The sequence below is a fragment of the Acartia tonsa genome, chromosome 10 (assembly GCF_053477335.1).
Source record: "Acartia tonsa isolate MP-2025a chromosome 10, ASM5347733v1, whole genome shotgun sequence".
Lineage (NCBI taxonomy): Eukaryota > Metazoa > Arthropoda > Copepoda > Calanoida > Acartiidae > Acartia > Acartia tonsa.
In genome coordinates this window covers 32,902,368-32,928,587 of record NC_137269.1, presented here as the reverse complement: position 1 = coordinate 32,928,587, position 26,220 = coordinate 32,902,368, and the positions used below count along the sequence as shown (strand labels likewise).

The 26,220-nt window shown below is 38.6% G+C and overlaps 1 protein-coding gene across 1 annotated transcript in view; it reads right to left on the bottom strand.

Moving 5' to 3' along the window:
• The window catches only part of LOC145330768 (SCO-spondin-like), a 47,394-nt gene that overhangs the window by 11,531 nt on the left and 9,643 nt on the right, over positions 1 to 26,220 (bottom strand). Inside the window, exons 3-27 of the mRNA XM_080175433.1 lie at positions 25,604 to 25,711; positions 25,050 to 25,113; positions 22,469 to 22,595; positions 21,556 to 21,633; positions 20,825 to 20,899; positions 19,699 to 19,809; positions 19,186 to 19,248; positions 19,000 to 19,068; positions 17,541 to 17,601; positions 17,021 to 17,105; positions 16,621 to 16,683; positions 15,321 to 15,429; positions 14,791 to 14,936; positions 14,446 to 14,614; positions 14,026 to 14,074; positions 13,608 to 13,715; positions 13,136 to 13,287; positions 12,503 to 12,577; positions 11,279 to 11,372; positions 10,531 to 10,685; positions 9,874 to 10,112; positions 9,568 to 9,651; positions 8,664 to 9,217; positions 7,995 to 8,130; positions 7,350 to 7,507 (exon numbers count right to left, since the gene is read on the bottom strand). Of these exons, the coding sequence (XP_080031559.1) occupies positions 7,350 to 7,507; positions 7,995 to 8,130; positions 8,664 to 9,217; positions 9,568 to 9,651; positions 9,874 to 10,112; positions 10,531 to 10,685; positions 11,279 to 11,372; positions 12,503 to 12,577; positions 13,136 to 13,287; positions 13,608 to 13,715; positions 14,026 to 14,074; positions 14,446 to 14,614; positions 14,791 to 14,936; positions 15,321 to 15,429; positions 16,621 to 16,683; positions 17,021 to 17,105; positions 17,541 to 17,601; positions 19,000 to 19,068; positions 19,186 to 19,248; positions 19,699 to 19,809; positions 20,825 to 20,899; positions 21,556 to 21,633; positions 22,469 to 22,595; positions 25,050 to 25,113; positions 25,604 to 25,711 (3,132 nt within the window). The remainder of the gene's footprint in view (positions 1 to 7,349; positions 7,508 to 7,994; positions 8,131 to 8,663; positions 9,218 to 9,567; positions 9,652 to 9,873; positions 10,113 to 10,530; positions 10,686 to 11,278; positions 11,373 to 12,502; positions 12,578 to 13,135; positions 13,288 to 13,607; positions 13,716 to 14,025; positions 14,075 to 14,445; positions 14,615 to 14,790; positions 14,937 to 15,320; positions 15,430 to 16,620; positions 16,684 to 17,020; positions 17,106 to 17,540; positions 17,602 to 18,999; positions 19,069 to 19,185; positions 19,249 to 19,698; positions 19,810 to 20,824; positions 20,900 to 21,555; positions 21,634 to 22,468; positions 22,596 to 25,049; positions 25,114 to 25,603; positions 25,712 to 26,220) is intronic.

Here is a 26,220-nt window from a genome sequence, read left to right as displayed (position 1 = left end):
TTGTAACCAAAACCTACGACTAAACTTCTTAGGGAATCAAACCCTTGCGGTGGCATAGCCCCTAAATTGGGATAAGTTTACTCAACTACTGTATTTCAATTTATAATAAACATGGATTTTATGACTTTGAAAAAGTTGTATGCAATTTAGGTAGCTATTTCCCTGTTTTTTTTTTATCGGCCAGTTTGTTTATCCAGTAAGAGGGGAGGCTATTGTGTAAAGGGGGGGGGGGGGGTGATCTTTATTTGTGCCCGTTACAAGTGTGGTATCCGCCTAGGATAAATGGCAGACACCAGAGTTCAAATGACTACGGCAGTGCGAACAGACGTGGACACCTATACTATAGAGAAGCTACGCTTCTCTAGCAATCACTAAATAATAAACAGAGTCTATTCAGTTGTTCCTTTATTCAGGGTCTAAGGTTTACTAAAGTTATATACAACAAACAATAAATACACAGATAGGAATAAGTAATCATAAACAGAATCAATATAATACATATACAATAGTCAGTTTGGGCAATAATGATCCCCCATCCCTGGAAAGGGTGGGGGGAATTAACAATACAGCTTAACCATAATAAGGCTGTCAGAATCTATCATTAATTTTAGGCATAGGGAGGGGGTCGGCAGACCCCTTCCCCAGGACTCGGGGGAGGGCCCTCGGCCCTTCCCCGAACCCAGGTCAGGGTTGCCATAGGCATGGCTCACGGTTGCCGAATACCACAACTCTCCCCTCGGAAGGCTGGGAGGAGGTTTCCCTGCCAGACTTCCGACAGTGGTTGAGGCCTTCGGCCCACTCCTTAGGGCTAATTTATATACAAGCGATAATGATTCAATGGAATCCTAGTGGTGATTTTCAGGGCTGATGGGCTCCCAACGTGGGATAGAAGGTAGAGGCTGGCTTTAGTTGGACACGTAGCTTGGCGCCAGCAGGTGTCAGGTTGGCGTGGGGCACAGCCGCTGCGGGGCCGGTCAGTAGCGGGGCATTCTGGTTGTTGTTGGCAGCGGCTGGGGCACTGGCTACCAGGTTGACCGTCTGAGCGACAGCCTGGCCTCCCGAGGGGCCGCGGGGCTTTCCAGAGTGTGGCCCAGGCCTGCCTGGGCGGTCATTCCCACTATCGGCTGATTGCATGGATACCATTTCCTCGGCTGCTTCCTGGCCGATAGGAATGGCATCCCAGTCTACTGAAAAGTCCCGGGACTTGGCATGGGTGAGCCTGGCTCTGGCCAAGGCATTCCGATACAAGGTTGGGTGGTACAGGAACACTTGTGACATCGCGTTCATGGCGGCCCGTACACCTCCTTGTGCGGCTGCCAGGGAAATGATGGTTAAGTCTCCCAGCAGCTTGAGGATCAACAACAGCAAACACAGTATGGCTGCGCCATCTCCCCACTCGTGAATAGCCTGTCTGAACCCAGCCCAGACATCCAGGGTTGCTTCTCCTTCCTCCGCCAGTCGGTCAATATCGTAGGACACGATCCCATGGTCTCCGGTGGCTGAACAGCTACCTTGCTGAACGCATGAGCCATACGACAGGCCGGTCAGCATGGCGGCCTTATACGCTGGGAACGCTAGCAGCTGCTGCCAGTCGTTCAGCTTAGCCTGCGAATACAAGCCTCCCGAACTAAAGTCATCCAAGGGCTCTGTCAGCAGCTGCTTGGGTGTATCCAGCGGGGGTGGCCTCTTCTTAGGTGCGGGGGTTAGCTCTATCCAGCCTTCCTCAGCGTGTACAGTTAGGGGGTAGGTGGAGGAGCAGGGAATTTTGGTGGCGTGGACGCTATACACCTTTGTCACGGCATCTACAAATCCTGTGGGCTCCACCGGCACCTTGTCCCAACATTCATTGCTCTCCCTGACAACATATTTATTGCGTTGGCAGGTAAGCTGGAGCAATACATCTCCCCTCAGCACAGAGAACGTGCTCCCCTGGACACGCACCGGATGGGCCGGGTCTAGTTGCTGGAGCTTCCAGCAATTGGCCGCTACTTCTTCTGCTGCGGTGCTTCTCATTCGAGTTTCCAGGGTAAATCCGATGTAACCTGCATGTATCTGGGCCTGCAGGGGGACATCCACGTCCCTGGCCGATACTCTGGGCAGCGCTGCCGCGGCCGGGTTGGCTGCCACGAACAATGCTGGGTGGTTGGTGGCATGGGCCTCAAAGTCGCAGTTCACTATTGAGGTGGGGGTAGTCATGTTGATGAAGAATTGGGCTTGATGGTCAACCAGAAACGCATCCATCACCAGGCTAGGCTGGAGGCTGCGGATCAGCCTCAAGGGGCAATCTCTCCCCAGGTGGTCCCACACATAGGTGGCCTCCCCAGTGATGCAGGACAGCTCAGAATGGGGACACTCTAGGGTCAGGTGGTCAGACTGGGACTCCACCCGTCCATTCTCGACTACATAGGTCTCTTCCTTGACCAGCAGCCGTCGCTCCTGGAGCACTAATTCATTGCGGTACAGCTGGCCCTCGAAATGGACGTCCTCCCCTTCACAACCCACCCCCTCGGGGCTGTTGACCAAGGCGCCCACCATATCGAGGGTGAAGAACAGGGGATGGTTCAGCTGAAACGTCAGTGGCTGGGTCTTGCCTGGCAGAGTGTAGACTCGGTTCCTGGCCAGGTCTCGGCACGTTTCTGGATCAATCTTGGTTGGCCGCATGAGGGTGGGGACCGAGGTCACCTTGAGGTGGCCCCATACTCCACACCTAAATGTCCACTGGGACACGGTGAGTTGACAGCTATATCCCGTTGTTTCCCTAATCTTGACTTGCTGCAGGACATTTACCTCATGGCCCAAGGGCACCTCCTGGTGTAGCGGCTCCGTGCTACACATCTTCTCCTTGTTGTAGGCTGTGACATGGGTGGGGTTGGCACAGTCCCACCCTACCAGGACGTAGCTAGTTGTAGGCCACACGGCTGCGAGCAGTAGTCCCCACAGAACCATCCACCAGTGTGAGAATCTACCAGACAGCCATCGACCTCGCGCACGCATCTGGGGATCCTCGGCTCGGGCCACGGCTGCTTCTTGGGGCTGGACACTGCTAGGCTGCTCCTGGCTAGATATAAATTTCCATTGAGCGTTATCTTTGGGTGCCCGGGGCATCCCAATACCCTCCCCAATGACAGACTGACAGGCGACTGGCGCCTGCCTGGGTGTCGGCTCCCCTAGCCCCAAGGGGTCCCTTCCCTTGTCCATGGCATGCCCAGTGGCATGGGGCTGGAGTGCGTGTGGCACAGGCTCGCCCTGTATTACATCCCTCCCCTGCCCTAGGAACTCAGGTGCATGTGGCACAGGCAAGTCCTTATAACCCCAAATTTCAATCTCCCCAGCCTCTTGTGCGGGAGGCACAGGCAAGGCTGGAGGGTTACAATACTTTGGATACAATACATTTGTCAAATTTAACTTATCCTGGCTCAGTTGGGAATGGTGGGCAGCTGGGTTCCCTCGGCTGGCAGGGGGCGCTGGATGGTGTATGGTTGGGCTCTCCCTGCGGGCTGGTGGCGCTGGCTGCTGGATAGCTGGACCCTCCCTGCTGGCTGGTGGCGCTGGCTGACTGGGGGTGACGGATGTCACCCCTTCCTCTAGGGCTGCTGGCTCGTTCCAGGATCCAGGTATCTCGGTGGCGGCGACGGTTGTCGCCCAAGGCACCAGGGTGGGGGCGCTGGATAGCACCCCCCAGTCATCGCAGGTGGCGGCGGCGGTTGCCGCCCCAAACATCAGCTTGGGGGTGCGGGGGCGCACCTCTCGTCCTTCCCAGGTGGCGGCGCCGGATGGCGCCCCATACATCGACTCCGATGCACTGGCTAGCGCCTCTTGCCTCTCTCGCTCAGCGGCCGCCAGGGCCTCCCCGTACACCGTCTCAGTGGCGCTGGGTAGCGCCCCTCCACTCTTGCTGGGTAGGCTCGGTCTGGCAGGCCCCATCATGTTGAGGCTGAAGGGTTGAGGCCTCAGGACTTCTGGCTCTGCAATGTTGGTGGGCTGCACGAACTCCGGTCCCAAGTGGTTGAGGCTGAAGCCCAGGCCAACCCGGTTGGGTTGAGCCGCTCCTCCCAGCACGTTGATCCTAGCTGGGATGGTTCCAAACTGCGGCATTCCTTCGGCTCGGCCCGCTGCGTTGGGGGCGGCTGCTTGCTGGAGTGTTGCTGGGGGCGCGCTCCCTTCCATGTTGGCTACTCTGCTGGGCTTTCCTGAGGGGGCGCCCTTGTCAGCGACGCGTCTCCGGCTGGCTACCTGGTCCCAGTCAGCCTTGCACTCGGCCGCCGTATGGCCTGCGTAGTGGCAACGGTCACATTTGGCAGGATGGTCACGGCGTGGCTGGGTGCGTCTCTCTTCTAGGCTGACCTCCATAGGCGTAGGACAATCTCGGATTCAGTGGCCTTTCCCATGGCAGCAATAGCAGTGGCCTGGAATCTTGTCATCTGGGGCGACCTTCCCCATCTGGTGGAGACCCGGAGCCAAGGCGCCAATCTCCATTGGCTCCGACTCATCATATTGGGGCAACTGGACGCTGGCTGATCCCATGAGCCCGTCGGTGGCGTCCACTAGGCACACACCCTCCTTCAGCTGCTTGGTGATCATGGTGACGGTAAACATGGCTCGCCTCATGTACTCAGGTACCGAGGCGATCTCATGACCCATCATTTCACGTTTCACATTAGCGTTACGAATGCCATGATTTAATTCGTCTATCAATAATTCAAGGTCCTCGTGGCTATAGGCCTCCCTATACAATGCACACTTTGTGGATATGTATGCTTGTATAGGTTCTGTCGAGTGTTGCCTATAATCTCTGAAGGCTTGCTTCAGGGTCTGAGATTCATAGGCTGGACGAAATAACATTTCACACTCGGCCTTGACTTGTTCGTAAGGCAAGGCTTGGCCTGCCTCGCCAAACAGATGAGAGGCCATCTCCGCCGCTTGCCCCGCCAGGGATAGTAAAAGGGCGTTGCGGCGATTTAGTGTGTCATGGGGGGGCACACGGTAAGCCGCCCATGACATTTCGAGTCTCCGGATGTGGGAATTCCAGGATTGCTTGGGCGGTCCTCGATACTCCGGCAGGTTACTCAGCATCAGCTTGCGGTACTCGGCTGGAGCCGGCTGGGGATCATCCTGGAGCCATCCTTGGAGCTGGTCGCCTCCTTGCGCTTGTGGCTGCTCCATCGGGTCAGAGGGTCAGCGGCGGGACACGAAGTTTTAAGTCAATACTATAAGTGGTTTACACTTGAGGCTTTCTAACCTAGCAGCCAACACTGTTTATCACTAGGTTGGTAGTTTAACTACAAAGATTTAAATTAGGTGTACCTAGAGTACTTGTCACTAGTTTCTGAGTTGTAGAGTAGGCTGGTAGGTGTAGATAGTTGTTGAGGGTCTGAACTGCTGTCAGGAACTGATTTGGTTTTCCTTATCACACTATAGATAGGAGGGAGGAGCTTGCAAGTCTTTTTTTCTAAAAATATCTCTTGGATGCTATGGAGTGGCTCCGCTCCTGTGTGTGTGTGTGTGCGTGAAATATCCTTTCCTTGCAATGCGCCTACGCGCCGTCAGATTTGCGCACACAGGTAAAACGCGCACCTATCCCTCAATCCGCTCTCTCATTGGTCCGCTTTGTCTTATTCGTCCGTTGAATTTTTTATGCGTCCCGAGCTCTGCTGCGTGACCCGTAAATGGCGCTCTGTTCTCCCGGTCGCTATCTCCACACCGTGGGCGGACTTATTCAAGTGTGGGTAGGAGGGGGAGCGCGTGAGGGGACGGGGTAAAACCGTCCGTTTCCCCTTATGGGGAGGGGGGTGCTGTAGGTTTGAAGTAACTGGGTGGTGAGGTGATTGTGCCTTTTCCTTAATCCTGAGCTTATTGTTATGTCACCTCAATTGTATTTGTTTCAATTGATGGTGGGCCCCTCCCCTTCCGTTGGGATAAGGGGTGTATCTGTTGTGCTGAAGGCTTGGGGGTTAGATTGTTTATCAATGCATTGTTATATTACATCTAGGTTCTATTTTTGGCTTTATCACAATACACAACAAATTTGCTTACCAAGCCTGTTCTATTTTTAGCTTTATCACAATACACAACAAATTTGTTTACCAAGCCTTGCTCATAAATCTATTGTTCAGCTTTCACACTAGGGTGGTAATCCCTAAACTGTGATATAATATCTGTTTTCTAGATGGGTGGCTGCGCTGTAGCCTCTCAGGATACTTGGAGTTAACGTAGTTTTTCTTCTGCTTGGTACACTACACTCGTATTTTCGCTCGCAGCTTGCAGCTATTTGGCTTGTTTCAGCCTGTCGGCGGCAGGGAATGTCCCGTCCTGCAGCGCCGTGTATCCGAATCCGGCTGGTGGCGGCAGGGAATGTCCCTTCCTGCAGCGCCGCTGGTTCGGATCCTGCTATCTCTTGCAGTAAATGTTGGCCTATTTTCAGCCGTTTGCACTTATTTGGCCTGTTTCAGCCCGTCCGCAGGCCTGTTTCAGCCCTTGAGCGTTCAATTCTCCGTTAGATGTCGGCGCTTCTCGCGGTTCTCAGTCAAGTTTCGCTGCTCTCCGCAGTCTCTCGTCCGATTTCGCTACTCTTCGCAGCTCGGGTTCCACCACACTTAGTGGTCTTTCGCTAGGTTTCGCTTCCACGACTGCCGGGTACAGAGTTAGACCTTGCTATCCAGGGTGGGTAATTCAGGTTGCTTGTGTCAGTTTTGCCAGTTTCACTGCTGGGAGTACCTTAGCCTCAGCTGCGCGTCTGCTCTACACTTGTGGTTTGCCGTAATCTCACACAGCTGTCACCAAAAGTTGTGGTATCCGCCTAGGATAAATGGCAGACACCAGAGTTCAAATGACTACGGCAGTGCGAACAGACGTGGACACCTATACTATAGAGAAGCTACGCTTCTCTAGCAATCACTAAATAATAAACAGAGTCTATTCAGTTGTTCCTTTATTCAGGGTCTAAGGTTTACTAAAGTTATATACAACAAACAATAAATACACAGATAGGAATAAGTAATCATAAACAGAATCAATATAATACATATACAATAGTCAGTTTGGGCAATAATGATCCCCCATCCCTGGAAAGGGTGGGGGGAATTAACAATACAGCTTAACCATAATAAGGCTGTCAGAATCTATCATTAATTTTAGGCATAGGGAGGGGGTCGGCAGACCCCTTCCCCAGGACTCGGGGGAGGGCCCTCGGCCCTTCCTCGAACCCAGGTCAGGGTTGCCATAGGCATGGCTCACGGTTGCCGAATACCACACAAGCAATACTTCATTAGGGTACATGTTAATCTGGTGTAACATCCATTTATATTTCCTAAATTAATCAGCTTATCTAACATCATAAAAACAAAATTTACCTAAAGATTTTGGAATGACACATTCCCTGACCTTGCTCCTGGACCCTCCGCCACAAGATTTAGTACAGGGTGTCCACTCTGACCAATCTGTCCACACAGGACAAACATTTGTGTTACAATCTTCGGTCACCTCGCTTTCTCCAGTACACTGTAGTCCTCTGGAAATAACACAATTGGAAGAATGGATGTAAAATATACTTTGATATTTTGACAGGGAAAAGATTATAGACAATTTAGGTTGCTAACATACAGTCCATTTATAGTAAGTTCGTTCATCCAGAAGGAGGGGAGGGGATAGGTTAAGGGATAGAATTCAAATAGGTTTTTTTTCAAAGGTTGTTTGTCTAGTAGACTTTTCCTGTTGCTTTCCCTCAAATGTGTGAATCAAGAAATGAAACACACCCATTCATTTTAAAGATAAATTAAATTTTTTTATAAGTGCCCTAACCCTACAGTGCTACCCTTTACTCAATAATACCTAACCTAAGAGATAAAGTAATACACAAATAAAGAAAACTATCCCCTCCTTAATTTCAATTTATGGAAATAAAAGGTATGGAGAGGGGGGTTTCTGAGCTCGAACAAGCACTTTGATGGAAACCACATGTCTTAAAAGAAATTATCTTGCTATGAAATTATTTCTACCTGGAGAGCAGGACACACTCTCTCAGCTTTGTCCTCTTTCCTCCGCCACAAGTTTTGGTGCAGGTACTCCACTCTGACCAGGGAGTCCAATCTGGACACTGGTTCTGGTTACACTCACGTTCTTCCTCACTTTCTCCTTAATAAGTACATATTTTAAGTTTAGTATTGTCCTACCTTTTATATGATACTTTCAGCTTTTGCAACGGCCAATCCAGGTTATGAAAGTACCAAACCATGCATAAAATTATGTGAATATGTGTGTTATTATAATATTTTTTTGTATGTTGAAATGCATTTCTATCTATATGAAGTAGTAGATTTTTTTGTCTGTCCGATTGTACTGATTAGACATTGAACCGATTCGTATCTCTATTTTGGGGATGCTTCATATTGGTCCCCTGATAAGTTTTAATTTTTTTTTTATACCCAGGTAATGTTCTCCTTTGTAAGAAATATTACTAACATTTTATCAGTATTGACCATTTTACCATATTGTATAAAGTAATTACATATCAAAACTATGTATATGTAAAGCATAACATTTTTGGTTGAAGAAGTACATAAACCATTAAGTTGTTTTCTCTTCTAATTATAATTAACTCTTCTAACTTTAAGAAGAAAAAAAACCCTTCATAATACTTTAGAATACTGAATTTTCAATTATCATACCTGTACATTGGAAGGCTCTAGATTCTGGCAGCACACATTCCCTGCTTCTTTTCTGTTTCCCGCCACCACATGTGGCACTACACGTGGTCCACTCAGTCCATTCCGTCCAAATAGGACACACCTGTGAATTGCAGGTTTCTATAACCTCTGATTCCCCAACGCAGCCTTCAACGCCTCCTCTGGCCTCCGGAAGTTGGCATTCCCTGACCTTTCTACGGGTTCCCCCGCCACAGGATTTGGTACACTGGGTCCAGTCCGACCATTCGCCATATTCGGGACAAGGATTGTCATTACAGGATTCCTGAATTTCAAGACTTGCTTTGCAATCATTGTCGGGGACTGTTTCACCAGATTTAGAGGGATAAACACATTCTCTGCGCTTGAATCTATTTCCCCCGCCACATGACACGCTGCAAGCAGACCATTCTCCCCATTCTGTTAGGACAGGGCAAGCATTTTCGTTGCAGGCCTCTGTTAGTTTGTCAGGGCCTTGGCAGACTGGCAGGCCGTTGGCGTCGCGAGTTTCAGGAAAGACACATTCTCGTACTTTGTACCTGAAGATTAAAAATTGACTGTATGATTTAATGCACTATATGACAATTATGTATACGCCTTTCAAAATTTTGAATTTTTTCTCTAATTATATTGTTTTAATACTTTCTCGTCTTCTGTAAGTTTCTGAGGACCCTTAAAGCAATAGCCTTTAAAAAGTTAGTCTATCTATAGGACTCTTTTTCTAAAATTTTGCCTTCGTGAACATTTTTTCTTCACACATTTAAACAAAATTATTTTGGCTAAAAGTATTAGAAATTACATTTTCAGTCTTTCTAAAAAGTAGGACGTAAATGTGTTGAAGCATTATAGTGTCTGTTAATCTGTCTGTATTAAACTTTGTGTACTATACCTGGATCCTCCACCACAAGAGGCACTACACTCTGTCCATTCTGTCCACTCAGTCCAAACAGGACACACATTTTCATTGCATTTCCTTCAAATAATAAGCCATGTTTTTTTTTATGAAAGTGAAAAAGGAAACCTTGAATTATCCATAAACTTATTAATAACTATATCAATAATCCTTGTTCAGTTTTTTTAGCACCATAAAAAATCTGTTGTGAAAGGCGGGGGCTCATATTAATCAGTGTGTTATTTTGGGCATAGACGATCTACCTAAAGCCCAGTAAGAAATATTTCTTTAAGATACTATAACTTTTTTTTATATAAAATTACGCAACCTTTTGAATAAGTATTCTTTTTATTGTAGTCAAATACCCTAGTTTTGATAAAATAAAATAAAATATAATTGGCATTCCTTGATTCTTGATTATCCCCGGGGCATCCTTGTACCCCTTTGGGTAGTACACACTCCCTAACCCTAGTTTGTTCTCCCCCGCCGCAGGTTGCTGTACACTCTGTCCACTCAGTCCATTCGGTCCACACGGGGCACACCTATAATCAAGTTTTAAAAATTTACTTCTGCTGGATAAAAACTGATTTTGATTTAAAAAGGTATTTGTTTTTATTTTATTTCTAACTGCATTATTTTGAAAGATGATATGTATTTCTACAATTCATTTAATCAGTAAACAAGAAAGTTTGAATATTAAATATCTAATTTTGATATTTGAAAAATATTCTTTTGTATGTATTATATGCTGATTTGTATTTTTTTCTTTTACAGAACGATTAAGAATGAAAACCTTAAGATTTGAAATATATATTTAGCCTGAACAAAAATGCTAGTTTGATAAAGTAGACTTGGGTTGAGATGGATCAACAGCTTTTAAAACTTTACAAAGATAAATATCACACACCTTCATAGAAATTGTTACTGAAAAACTTTAGATACATTTAATACAAACATTACCTGTGTATTACAGTCCATGGATTCAAAATCTTCCCCAATACATCCCAACAGGTTTGCTCTGGCATCTTCTGGGAGGACACAATCTCTCTGCCTCGATTTGGACCCTCCACCACAGCTTACACTACAAGAGGTCCACTCACTCCAAGGGGTCCAATCTAAGAACAATTGAAAGAATTAGACTAGACAGTAGATTTATCAACCCAGATGGCCAATCAGTCTCACTAAGAAGCAGCTTGTAGTGCCTATACAAATGATGTCTTACAATACAAATGATCAATGATAGGCCAGTATACATTTTAATTGACCAATGGTAAAATGTATACTGGCCTATCATTGGTCATTTGTAATGTATGATGTCATTTTTTAAAGGCACTTTATTCTGGTTCCTCTATAAGCTAAACAACTGAGAAAAAAAAAACAGCTTAATTAAAGACGAAATTTAATTTAATCCAATGCATTCAGAAAATTTGAATGAGATATTATTGATGATTTTAGTATTGTGAAAGTGAAGAGGAAAGGGCTACAAAAAAGACTAAATAATTTCAAGCATATTAACTAGCTAAAACTTTGTAAAAGAACAAAGGTTCTTTCTTACATACACAAATCTTACAAATTAGTAAGATAAAAATTCAAAATTATTAACAATTTATTTTTATTAGAAATCCAATTAATTACAGGGCTCACATCAAAACACACAAACCTCCGTTAAAAAAGTAAATAATAAAAGAATTTTGCAAAATTATCGTACCTGGGCATTCCTGTTCATTGCATTGTTCAGTTACTTCACTTTCCCCATCACATTGAGGGGCGCCTCCGTCTTTGGGTAATACACACTCCCTAACCTATAATATTTCAATCAATAAAGTTAAAAAATAGTGAGCTAAAAAAACTTACTATATAAATCAAACACCCTTTTCTAAAAAAGTATTAGGTTATTTAAAAATAAACTGATATCATCGAAAGAGAAATTTAAATTTCCAAATGTCTAATAAGAAGGCCATTTAAAGAGATTAGAACTTGCTTAGTGTACATTTTCCTTTATTTTATTACTCAACTTTTATAATTCAAGTTAATAGTATAACTAAAACTTGTAAAATAGCAAAAAATATTATAGCTAGAGGTACAACGTTCTTAAAATATTATGTACAGTGTACTATCATTAATTTACAAAGTTTGAAATTGAGAGGACAATTATAACATTGCTAAATTTAAGATCAGTGCTATCTCTTACATATGTTTAAAATGGTCTATACACTATAAACAAGGATGACAACATCCATAAAAGCGAAGCACTGAAACGGTAGGACAAACGGACATTAACACTTGTATAGTGTCAGAACTGAATAATCATAATATAAATGTATAAGGGTCAAAGCAAAATTGTAAGTAAATTAGTTGAAAAAACTGCTTCATTCAGGATAATGTTTATGGACATACTTACATTTTTAGGACTTGATTATAGAGTTGTTTCGCTTATTACATTATACTTTGTCCCAGGAATCAAACATAAAAAAAATCAACATGTTTAAAATGGACGTATGGACATTTTGGTAATGATTGTAGAGTTGCTACGCTTTCTAAATCGTACCTAACTACTAAAGGAATCACCATGCAAAATTTAAAATCGATAGGACAATTCTAACATGAAAAAAGCTATCCGTTACGGACGGACGGACGTACGTACGGACGGACCGACCCTAATTATAGAAAAGCGTCGCTTTTATAAAGGATAAGGAATTAAGGTTGATTATAGTTATCTATCGCTTCCGCGAATAAGAAATAAATCATTATAAGATTTAAACAGGGATAACAAAGCTGGTATTCATTAAATTATAAGTATTCAATTTTGTATTCCTGGAAAGTTCTCAAACATATGATACGATGCATGGTTTTTCAGTGTGGCTTAAAACCAGTTATAATCCAGGGGTTGTAATCGTAATCGGTTTCGAAGCCATACTGGATATAATATTACCTTAGTTCTAGATCCACCTCCACAAGACTTGGTACATGGAGTCCAATCTGACCATTCAGTCCAGATAGGACAGGCCTAAAGTAAGAAAATCAGTCAGCTTTTGGATTCTCAAATTATTTCTCATTAAAAAAAAATATGATGAAAAATTGTTGTTTGCATATTGCATTTTATAATAATTAATTATCTGGTTGTCTAGAAAAATCAGCTTCTTTTTGTAATAGCATAAAAAAAAAACTTTTCTTGAATGAGCTATTTTATGCTGTATATAAAAATGGTGCTTTACCCAACGTTACCAGAGCTGGATCTTTAAATCATTTTAGTGGTGATTTAAAGATCCAGCTCTGGTAACTTTGAATACAGACCTTCCTCCCCCCCTCCATTATTTTAAAAATACATTGAAAATAAGAGAACTGAGGGGATAAGTGCTTATTCCTATTCCTAAACCGCCGGATCCAATACCAGTATCCAATATAATCTAACCTAATCTTCCAAAAAGTAAGAAACAAAAAACTTTCCACTACCCTTTATTCAACATTTATTTGAAAAGAAAAGGTAGGGTTTCATTGCTCAACAGGCGGTATTTGGGGTAATACTGTAAATATTTCTCACTCTACCAAAATCTTAATGCATCACCTGTGTGTTACACTCCTCTTTTTCTACTGGTTCCCCAATACAATCAGCTGATCTCTGTACTGTACACTCTCTCAACCTTTGTCTGGATCCTCCCCCGCAGGTAGCAGAGCACTCAGTCCATGGAGTCCACGTGGTCCAGGCGGGACATCCACCTAAAGAAGATTATTAGACATGATATTGTAACAATTTCTGGATAAACTAGGAAACATTATAGGTAGGAAAATAGCCTAAAATTCCCCTGTGACATAATTGAACATCATTGCTTGACTATAGGCAAAGAAATATTGCGTGACTCTAGGCAAAGAAACAATGTCAGTTCCTTCCTCCTCCCTACTCATCATAATAAACCAGCTAGAATTGTTTTTTATATAATACATTGGATAATGGCTAATATAAAATTCAGTTTGAAGATCTATCTTGTTTTCATAAAAATCGCATGTAACTTATTTGATAGAAAAAAGTGTTTTTTTACCTGGATTGCAAGGTTCATATTCTATGGCCTCGCCAGGACACGCTCCAGGTTCTTCTGATCCGTCTCCACATACTCTCTGTCTTGTCCTATCTCCCTCTCCACAGGTTACTAAATAATTACAATTGCAATATTAATTAATTTAGTTTAAGTATCCCATTGAGTACTCATAATCCCCCTTCTCCCTTCCAACCTAGATGTAAAATATATTAAAAATAATGAGGAATGGGGATTACTTTACTTGAATTAAGGTCAGGTTAGGTTAGTTTAATGGCAGGTAGCCCCACAGGTTCAGGGCACCGCAGGTATGGGCCCCGCAGGCAGATTTTAGATACATAGAATGACTAAAAACCAAATTTGAAATAGTCTAAAATAAAAAATACAATAAAATAAGATTGGAAGAAAATTGATTATTATTTACCTGAACATTCTGACCAGGGCGTCCATTGTGACCATTCAGGGCATTTTCTGTAACGTAAGATTGTTAAAATCAAACAAATTAAATATTCGAAATACCAATTAAGAATCAGGTTTATTTCTTGGCTTTGCAGATCAATTTTTAAAAGGCGTACTACTTGCCCTTTTTTTATTTAACTACAACCACTAGGCATTGATAATTTTTTTACATCTAAACTGTTAAAAGGTAACATTTTATCATAGAAATAAATATTAATAGATGCTGTTCAGCCTAATTTTTCAGTTTCTTAGCTACAGCTGTGGTTTTGAACAATTGTAGTTTTCATTCGTGGCTATTGTATATCGTGCCTTGTATTTACTGAAAATGGTTAACATAAAAAAGGAACTTTTTAAGATTAAGAATTATTTTGATTTTAACATTCCTAGTATTACACTTTTCAATCTCAGTACCATCTCCTTTACAGAGGGGGCATGGCTCTCTGTCCTTCCCATCCTCAGTGGGGGCTGTACACAATCTCTTTCTGTCTCTCTCTCCCCCACCACAGGACCGGCTGCACCTTCCCCATTGACCCCAAGATGACCAGCTGGCGTATCTGGAAAGAAAAATTTATTATCATTGATTAACTTTAGGGCTTTGATTTACAAATGAAATAGGCCAAACTATCCCCGGGAGCTAACTTAAGATTCCTTGGAATAAATAACTAAATTGTGTCTATGGTTAGAAAATTTCGGTTATTGGACGTCCTTTAGAAATAACTTCAAATTATACCTTGGATTCGCAGGACACAGTCCAGTTTCAGAGTCACAGTCTACACAGGGGCAATCACAGGGGGTCTCTGCTATGGTGTACACTGGATCCTTCCAGATATTAGCTGCAGGACCATAGTTACACACTAGGAAATTCTCAAAATATCCCTAAATCATAAATGTGTCTAGAAATTTAACTATTACTGATAGTTTCTGAATCAAAAATATTTTTACAAAGTAAGAATGTAAGTAGATATAGATGATTAATATTTCAAATAGCAGCCGAGTTAACAACATTCCCACTTAAAATTAGCAAATTTATTATAATGACAGAAAGACAAATGTTTTATAAAAGCTTATTGGTTAGGACTTAGGAGGATCTTCACACAATATTCAAATAGAAAATTTTATAGCTATAATTCTAATCTTAGATTTAGAGAAATTTTAATCTATCTTTTATAACAGCTGAGATGACAGTGATTTGGAGTCGAAGAGTAGCTTGTTTAATATTATGTAAAATTATCTGTAGATATTTTTAAAACAAAAACTTACAGGAAAACCACGATACTGAAACTGGGTCCAACCACAGCCAACATGGGTTGTGTTCTCCCAAACCATTTGGGTATAGTAACCAACTCCGAGACTACACTGATTACCAGTTCTAAATATAAATATTTGGGTATAGTAACCAACTCCAAGACTACACTGATTACCAGTTCTAAATATAAATATTTGGGTATAGTAACCAACTCCAAGACTACACTGATTACCAGTTCTAAATATAAATATTTGGGTATAGTAACCAACTCCATGGCTACACTGATTACCAGTTCTAAATATAAATATTTGGGTAAAGTAACCAACTCCAAGACTACACTGATTACCAGTTCTAAATATAAATATTTGGGTATAGTAACCAACTCCATGGCTACACTGATTACCAGTTATAATATAAATATTTGGGTATAGTAACCAACTCCAAGACTACACTGATTACCAGTACTAAATATAAATATTTGGGTATAGTAACCAACTCCAAGATTACACTGATTACCAGTTCTAAATATAAATATTTGGGTATAGTAACCAACTCCATGGCTACACTGATTATCAGTTCTAAATATAAATATTTGGGTATAGTAACCAACTCCAAGACTACACTGATTACCAGTTCTAAATATAAATATTTGGGTATAGTAACCAACTCCAAGACTACACTGATTACCAGTTCTAAATATTTAAATATTTGGGTATAGTAACATACTCCAAGACTACACTGATTACCAGTTCTAAATATAAATATTTGGGTATAGTAACCAACACCAAGACTACACTGATTACCAGTTCTAAATATAAATATTTGGGTATAGTAACCAACTCCAAGACTACACTGATTACCAGTTATAATATAAATATTTGGGTATAGTAACCAACTCCAAGACTACACTGTTTACCAGTTCTAAATATAAGTATATATATAATATAAATAATCATATAGTTGTAAAAAAAGTACATTTATGCCTTTAAGAAAATAGAAAATATAATTTTAGATAACTTAGGATATGTAAGTTCAGAGCCAATTTTCATAACTGATTTCGTCCGGTCAAAAAAAGTTACAAAAAAAACTTTACAATCGATATATTATTTCTTGGATGTTGCACCAGATTTTCACGCACTCTAATTAAGTGAACTCGCATCTGACTAAAATAACGATACCCAACATCGACACCTTTTACCTCATCCCCTCCCCTCATACTAAACAGACCAATAAATGAAGTCCATGTTAAAATTGACGACATTTTCCCCCTATCAATATATCTTCGTATATTATATATCCATTTACTTTACTTACCCAAAAGATTTAACTCCTTCTGGATCGAATAACCTTATTTGTCTGAACCAGTGCCCAACCAAACTAAAAAATAATAATCTTTAAATATGTATATTTCATATTTCTTTTTCATTCTTAATATATGCAAATAGCAATACTATATTATTTTATTTATAAGGGGTAAATAATATACAAATATTTTGGTGACCCATATGAAAAAAGTGTAGAAAAAAACAATTACATTAAAGCCGCATTTTGGCTATAAATTGTAGGACTTATTATGATTAACTTTTGATTGTTAAATTAGCATTATCTAAAAATTTAGTGCTCATATTATAAGAATGAATCTTAATTGGACGGATATTATTGCGCCTGATTGATCATCTATAATAATAGATTCATTAGTTAGAAATGAACTTACTTTGTAACATTGAAAACTCCTTTGAAACCCTTTGAAATATCTCTAGCCACGCTTTGACCAACTCCGCGCCAATCACTGAAGTCTTCTGCAAGCATATGAAATTTTAGTTTTAGGGGCGAAGCTACTCTTTAAACAATTAATTAAATTACCTAAATATCTTTGCATTTTATTCTCTCTTATAGCCAAGCTACTTTATTAGTCATTTGTCTGTCTGTTTGTCCGTCCGTCAGTTCCTATCGCTATGAGTGAAATATGATTTTTTGGCTGTTTTTCAATATATACATTGGATATTTTAGAAAGAATCTATGTACCAATGAGCCTCCAATATATAATTTACTTGGTCTGTCGGTCTGTCAATCAGGGATAAAGATATTAATTTAGAACGTATCATCATATGTGAAAGGGTTAGTGACTTTTTATATAAATATATTTCCATGGCAATTTAGAGCACAATCATGATTAAGTGTGTTTAATTTTAATGAAGTATTTTTGTAATGAAAATATTTTAAATTTTACTTACCAACTTTTCTATGAGGGTGAGGGTCATGATATAAGTTTGGATCTCTTCGCTTGTAATCATCCTAGACTCAAAATCAAATTAATTCCAAATAAAAAAAAATTATTGATGCAGAGGGGAAGGGAAGTAAGAGGAAACAGGGAAGGGGAAGATGAGGGAAAAGGGAAGGGGAATAGAAAGAGAAAGGAAAATGAAAGGGGAATAGAAGGGAAAAGAAAGGGAATTGAATGGGGACTGAAGAAAGGAAAATTTTCTGCACTGCAATTAATGAATATCGAAGTTACAGACAGACAGAAGGACATACAGACAATTACTTATAGAGTTGCTACAGCAGCTGAGAAATATATACATTTATACCGCAAATAGACAGATAGAAATACAGGTTTAGACTGATTGATTGTCATAGTAATCTTTAATGACATTGCAAACGAACAGAACTGTTAAAGGCTTTAAAAAATCAGCAGTCTATTTTAAATTAACGTTCCCCCTAACTGCATTCCAGATACATAGAGTCAGACATTTTAAGTTATAGAGTAGTTTCAATACTAAAAAGTAAAAGTTTAGAATAGGTATACAATATTGAAATCACCGAAGATTAAATAATCTCTGACAAGCCTGTCTAATGTGCGTTAATAATTTGATTTCGCACAAACATATAAATACAGGGTTCTGGGCTTTATTGGCCAGGAATACAAAAAAACATTATTTGTTGAAAAGTGATAATATTATTATCCTTTACAACCCATTATAAATAAACCCTAATTAGTGTAAATTTTGAGCAAAAAATGACATTTTGAATAATAGTATCTTGATTTCAGTGGCGTGCACGGTAATTTGCCAAGGAGTTATAAAACTTGAGGGAAAAACTAAAACAAAAGCCTCCCAAATTTTAATTTTAAGGGAGTGTTGAAACCCCCTTCTTCACCCAAATGCAATGTTTGATTTACATTAAGATTTTGATTTTGTGATTTGAAAATTTAATGAATTTTACGTTTTTGAATTTTATTTATTTCTTTTTTTAATTGGACATTTATTTACTGCACCCTGTATATTCCATACATATGCACACACGTTTCTTATCAATCAATTTAGTTTTAATGCCTTAAAAGTATATTATCAATATACTTTTCAATAAAAAGAATTGGTCCGCTCTAGCCCAAAGGTACTCTTTTCAGCTCATTAAGATCGTTGTCGAGCTTCCCTCCTGCCAACTAGCCTAAAACCTGACCAATAATAAAATTTCCTGAGAATTGTAGTACGTTGAGTGTTTGCGAGATAATAACGTACATACAAAAATGACAATGACATCCTGTTACTTTAATATTTTGGATTCTCCTTATTTCTAGAAAAATATGTAAATATTCCATTATAGAAATTTATCACTAACAAAAACTTTAGAATTATTTCCCTATAATTGTGTTTGTCTATCTTTTCTTTTAAATATGAACTAAATCACAGCTACCTTATAATCCACGTCAACACACTGGTCTGCCCATTTCTGTGCCACTCGTGCCAGCTCATCATCCCATACCTGTACAGATATATATATATATATATGTATATAGATAGATAGAAAGATAGATGGATAGATAGATAGATAGATAGATAAATAGATAGATAGATAGGTAGAAAGATAATAAGATCTTACTAGTGGACCCATACATCCAGCTTTGGGTTGGCCGCAGGCACCTCTTGCAATTTTACTTCGAACCTAAAAATAAGATTACATAACAATTAAAAACGTACTAGAATTCTACAATTCTACAAAACTAAAAGGTTAACTCATTGATATCAAACCATCGCAATTTGTAATAATAATCATGGTAAAAATGGACATACGGACTTTCTGGTAATACTTTTATAGTTCCTTTATGCTTTCTAAATTGTACCTAACCGAGACAGGAATTATCGAGTCAACTTTGAAATATATGGGACAATTCTAACATGCTGCTACTCTAATAATAGTCAGGGACAAGGGACCAGGATTCTGACAAATAATTCTATGTGAAAATTTTCCTTCAACCCACTTCCCTTTAGTTACAGGCAAAACAAGTTTTACGGCACTAATTCAAATGCAATCAATTCGCTGAATAATAGTTATAATAACTTTTTTTATTGCAGAATCATGGCACCAGATAAAATTAAACATTAAAAAAGTTACCTCATTATGAAGTTGGACAATAAGTTCTTGAGTTTGTCTGTTGTTAATAATTCTACCAGTTAGATCATTCTTAGCTGGATCTATATAGTATGGACACTTCTCTCCTAGCCCCTAAATCAATCAATAATTAACCAGTTAGAGCATTTTTAGATGGATCTATATAATATGGACACTTCTCTCCTAGCCCCTAAATCAATCAATAATTAACTAGTTAGATCATTCTTAGCTGGATCTATATAGTACGGACATTTCTCTCCTAGCCCTTAAATCAATCAATAATTAACTAGTTAGATCATTCTAAGCTGGATCTATATAGTACGGACATTTCTCTCCTAGCCCCTAAATCAATCAATAATTAACTATTTAGATCATTCTTAGCTTGATCTATATAGTGCGGGCATTTCTCTCCTATGCCCTAAATCAATCAATTAATAAAACATCAATATAACAATCAATAAAGAAATGAATATGTTGTTTAAATTGCATTGGATGTCAAACAAAGCTTTAGGAATTGTACTAATATACATCTTTAAGCATCTCCAAGCTTTATTTTTGAGGGGGGGGGGGGGTAATATTTTTTTGGGGGGTTTTAACCTACGGCAACCTAAAATTCTTTTTTAGGGATTATAGTCCCTTGACACTCTCTTCTCGAACATTTTTATACATCCTGTAAACAAACAAAAGCGTGTGTCTCTTTAACATATTTCAAACGAATTTCTACAATGCCAAAATAAATTATCAGAACTACCCTTAAAATACGTACGGACCGACCATACATATATGTGTATACAATAATCGTTGTAACAAATAATACAATAAAAAGTTCTTTCATTTTTAGTAGATCAGCTACTCTTTAATTGACTTTGTCTGTTTGTCCGTCCAGGAAACGTGATTTTCTCGGCTCCTATTCAAGATGACAGCTGAAATTTTCAGGGATTTAGTTCACATTCTACCTATTTTCATCAAGTTTAATTGATATTTGTCTATTAGTTGGGTTGCTAGATCGATTAGTAACGATGCGCTATAGTTCTTTTTTTCGGATTTCTATTCATAATTTTTGAGCTTCAATACTCATGGATGTTGTCATCCTTGTTTTTGTTTAAAAAGAATAAAATTAAAAACTTACACAAAAAGTACACATAGTATGCATGCTGCTCAAATAACTCCCAGATTTATCCTTCCCACAGTAATCTGATCTGTCCTAAAATCAGAAAAAAATATCTAATATAATATTGATTTATTACCTTAAATTATTAGATACTTTTTCTCATAATATATAATTTTCCCAAGATTTTAATCAAAGCATTTCGACGGTTAAAATCAGGAAAATGTGCACGCTCTTTAACCAATATAGTGGCCGGAATGTTCCTGCACTATAATACTATAGGTCCAAAATAAATTATTGATATTTATTTAAATTAGATAGATATTCACGAAACCTTTCATTTATTATAATTTTTATTACAATTTTATTTGGAACCTTGGTTATTTTATTTTTTTGTGTTTATCATTTTACTTTCCAGAAACTATCTATTATTCTTTATAAAATTTAATTTTTTGTCTGTAGCGATGGATCTCGCTAACCACTTAACCTATACGGTTCTACTTTAAAGAAAAGCTTTTTCTAGGTCTAAGAAAGGTTTACAACTATTTTAACGGAGGGTATGTTCCCCCTTCTAGGTGAAATCACCCCTAGAAAAAAATTAACCCCACCAAATTTATTGATTTACATTTTTTTAATTACTAAAGATGTGAAATTGTGGGCATCACCTTCACCCCCCCCCCCCCTCACCCCTCCGACTATTAGTGCCCTTTGAGGCTTGCTGCTTTGCTGATCAATTTACAAAATAAGGTTACCTTTGAACATTCCTGCTCCATTTGTTCAATAAGAATATTCTCATTTTCAGAAACAACTGCCTGTATGTCATTGGTGTCCTACAAGAAGAAAATCAAAAGTTTATTCTCTATGTAAGAAATGTCAATTTCTAGGCTAAGTGAGCTTTTTGATGTCTACGACTACTGTTTAACAGACATTATCCATCGGCCTGTCAATTTGGAAATGTTGGATTTAAAATTTATCGGGATTGGTATTTTTAAGCTGAAACAACGAAGGAACCTAGTAATAGTGTCGGACTGATTTTGACGTAAGAAAAAAAATGAGCCAATGAGAGGCCACTATAAATTTTACCATTGGTCAATAATGGCCTCTCATTAGCTAATTTTTTTTCTTACGTCATAATCAGTCCGACACTATTACTAGGTTCCAACGAAGGTTTAAATTTAAACCCATTTGGAAATTTCCTAAGATGGATCAGGTTTTGACCTCTAGCTGATTATTTTATATTGTGAATGGTTGTTTTCTCTGTGGCATAAATCGGATGCAAGCCCTGCAAATTACTCTATATTCTACTAGCGGCTTCGCCCCCAGCCTCTAGGGGCTTTGCCCCAAGAGCTAATTAAAATAAATTTAAAAATTTAAAAAAAAATTAAAAAAGCTTAAAACCACCACAGGACCAATAGGTATATACCCAGAAGATTAGAATCCGATCGGTTCAGTGGTTACCGAGATCTGTGGGGACAGATAGATGGACAGACAGACATCATGTTACTTTGTATTATAGATAACTTATTTCCGCCTGTTTTATTCCCGATCTGATTTTATTATTCTTTTCATATTGATGACGAAAAGTGTTTACCCACAAAACACCATTTTACTGTTGTCTTTGCTTTGCCCTTCTGTGTAGTGTAAACAATGTACCAATGAACTTACATCATAGAGAAAATCTGTAGAATCTGGTTGTTCAGCTCCCGGAGGCAAGTCAACAGGTCCATTCTCCTCGATACCATCCTCTGGACCTGTCCACAGCAGCCCCTGGGAGCCAGAATTTAGGGATACTCTAAAAATACATTATGTAGAAAGATATATTAAAATAGTAATATAAATAATGATAAAAAGAGAGAGATAGCGATTTTAATTAAGAGGTTGAGTATGTTAAAAGAATGATAAAGAGAGAGATAGATAATTAAAAAATGAGAAAGAGAGAGATAAATTAAACAAGGATGACAACATCCATAAAAGCGAAGCCCTGAAACGGTAGGACAAACGGACATTAACACTTGAATAGTGTCAGAACTGAATAATCAGAATATAAATGTATAAGAGTCAAAGCAAAATTGTGAGTAAATTTGTTGAAAAACTGCTTGATTCAGGATAATGTTTATGAACATACTTACATTTCTAGGACTTGATTATAGAGTTGCTTCGCTTATTTCATTATACTTTGTTGTACCAGGAATCAATATACCAAAATTCAGATCAATCGAATGATAAGATCACATAAAAATTTGTTGTTAAAAAAGTAAAAAAAATCAACATGTTTAAAATGAACGTACGGACATTTTGGTGATGATTATAGAGTTGCAACGCTTTCTAAATCGTACCTAACTATTAAAGGAATCACCATGCAAAATTTGAAATCGATAGGACAATTCTAACATTCCTAAATTAACGAAATAAGCTATCCGTTACGGACGTACGGACCGACCCTAATTATAGAAAAGCTTCGCTTTTAAAAATATAGAGAGAATAAGAATGATAAAAAGAGAAAACTTAGAAATTTACATTAAAAACTAAATCATATTTTTTTTTAAATTTTTTTTTAGAAATATGCCCACACACATGCAAACAACCAAAAACAAGTTAGATCATATTAGAAAAGCTTTGGAATGTAGGGATTGGCCAATAGAACTTAAATTATTACACAATATATATTTTCAATTGTACTCTTTCTTAGCAATAAATAGGACTTTTTTTGTTACAGACGTTCACTCCCTCAAGAATGATCAATATTATTTTAAACCATCCAATTAAGAACCTAGTAATAGTGTCTAACTTTTTATCTTTGTGACGTAACAAAAATCCATCTCCTTTTTAGGAGTTTCCTTTCCCACCTCCCCTCTCATCCTTCGATTTTTGTTACGTCACAAAGATAAAAAGTTAGACACTATTGCTAGGTTCTCCAATTAATAATAAATATTCCAAATGTTATTTAGCCAACGGAGGAGAGAACGTGTTTATAAAACTTTGGGTACCAGTAAAATTGAATTCCAAAATCCTATCTCTCCCTGACTTCCAAAGACTTGGTTTGAACGTATTTATTTCTAGCCTAATGAGTAACTTAATTTCTACGGTTTATTCCTTTAAATTTTACTTCATCTAACCTCATTCAAATAAGCACACACATTAGATATGATATTTTATTTCTTTTAAATAGTAAGAGGGGGGGGGGGGGTTGAATCTAAGTAACTGAAAGTAATAGGCATAAATAAAAAGTTAATTAATCTTTTATAAACTTGCCCCTCTATCCTTGCAAAGGCCCAACAATAAATTAACCTTTTTATAATGAAGAAATCACCAAATAAGGTAATAGCTTTTTTGCCTTACTATAACAATCAGGCAGATGAACGCATTTTTCAAACTTTTTATGAAAATATCAAACATATTTTGAATTTTTTTTTTTTTTTTTTTTTTATCGAAGCTAATCATTAAGTGGTAGTATATGATTCTAATGATTTTATAAAAAAATAGTCTTCATTTAAAAGAAGCTGCGCTACTTATTATGTTATGTAATAAATATTTTTCTCGTATTCATTCGAATCCGGTGGATAGGAACCGGTTCTCATCCATACGAAAAAATTATGTCTAGCATCGTATTATATCCAGCTTTCTAAGAATATAGAAATGTACTATCATAAGATTAAAACCAGTTTTTTTAGCCCGTGCCTTCGGCACATCGGGGCTAAAAAACTGGTTTTAATCTTAATAATTGTACATTCTATATCCGCGGAAAGCCGTTTATAATACGATGCGAGAAATAACTATTCCTTACTTTAACAAATATATGTATGGTTGGATTTTTAAGTAAACTATAGTTGTTGATTTACCCAAATGTAATGAAATATTTCAAATCAGCAAATTTCAGTTTGAATTCTGTGTTGTTTTTGGAGATATTAATTTACAGAGCTTGAGATATTTGGAAGCCTTATGATGAATTATAAGATAATTTCCAGTTTTGTTGGTCCCTATAAAAAGCACGATACGACATATGCTTTTTCGCCATGATTCAGAATAGGTTCTAATTCCGGTGGATATTATTTGGTTTTAAAGCATACTGGAAGAACACAGTAATAGTGTCTGACTGATTATGACGTAACAAAAAAAATTAGCCAATGAGAGGCCACTATAAATTTTACCATTGGTCAATAACGGCCTCTCATTGGCTAATTTTTTTGTTACGTCATAATCAGTCAGACACTATTACTGTGTTCATACTGGAATAAAATATGCTTACCTCAAATTTGGTTGGGTTAAACGTGGTTTAGAGCAATCTACTCTTGGAAGACATACACTCTCGTCTGAAATTGATAATTTTAATAATCTCTTGATTGGTTAGAAAGTCTTTTATTTTCCTGATGACTCATAAATTATTATTGTCTTGTCTTTTTATTAATCCCTATAATTATCTAATCCCTCTTTGTCCATTTTAAGATCTGTGTAACTGCTAAATAGGCCTCTGCTTACCACTTTTTAAACATTAGATGAAAACGGAATATTTAGGAGTTTTTGGGACCAGTGTTTTAGAGAGTCCTTGATACCAAAAGCTAAGACACCATTTATGTTTTTTAAAAAAATATTGAAGACTGTATGTGCCATTTACAGGAACCGCAATTTTTTAATAGGATTGTACTTTATGTATTTTATATATTTTAACTTAAATACTCCCCCTCAGGCAGTCTTGCCGTAAAACTATAATCCTCCTATTTTTCTATTTCAAATTAGCAAGTACAAGGGTTTCGGGGTTCACTTGGCCCTTTGTGAAAAGCACCATGAAACTGTAAATTTTACCTGGAATAATTTGATCTGGATATTTAGTTGAGAAAGGAATAATGGCTCGTCCAGTTCTACGCACTGTTCGTCGGAAAGGCTCAGGAATTTGATTTAGTTTTCTTATATCTAAAAACATACAATAATTATGATTAGCTGCCAGCCAGCTTGACTAGTTGCTGTACTTCTAGTTAAAGCAGCCTAAATTGCCTAATAAAAACGACGTCATACAATACAAACGACCAATCATAGGCCAGTATACATTTCATCATTGATATTGGTCTATCATCGGTCATTTGTCTCATTTTTGGGGGGATGCACCTTTCCATCCTCCCAAGGCTTAATATATAACTAAAACTTTCTCTGAATTATTAGTAAAATTCATAGAAAATTGAAGAAGTAACACGGGCCACCAGTTTAGGATATCTTAGCAGATATATTCAATAGTTTCTGAAAGTAACTCAAACAAATATCGGTTGGTCAATTTTAACACAAAATAAATACAAACAACGACCAAAGAACACACCGATATTTTTTGCTTTTTGCAAAGATGAGAAAAATTTTAAGTAAAATCTTGACAGAAAAAGAAAGATAAAGATAAAAAGATAACGCAATAATAGAAGAAGATATAAACACTA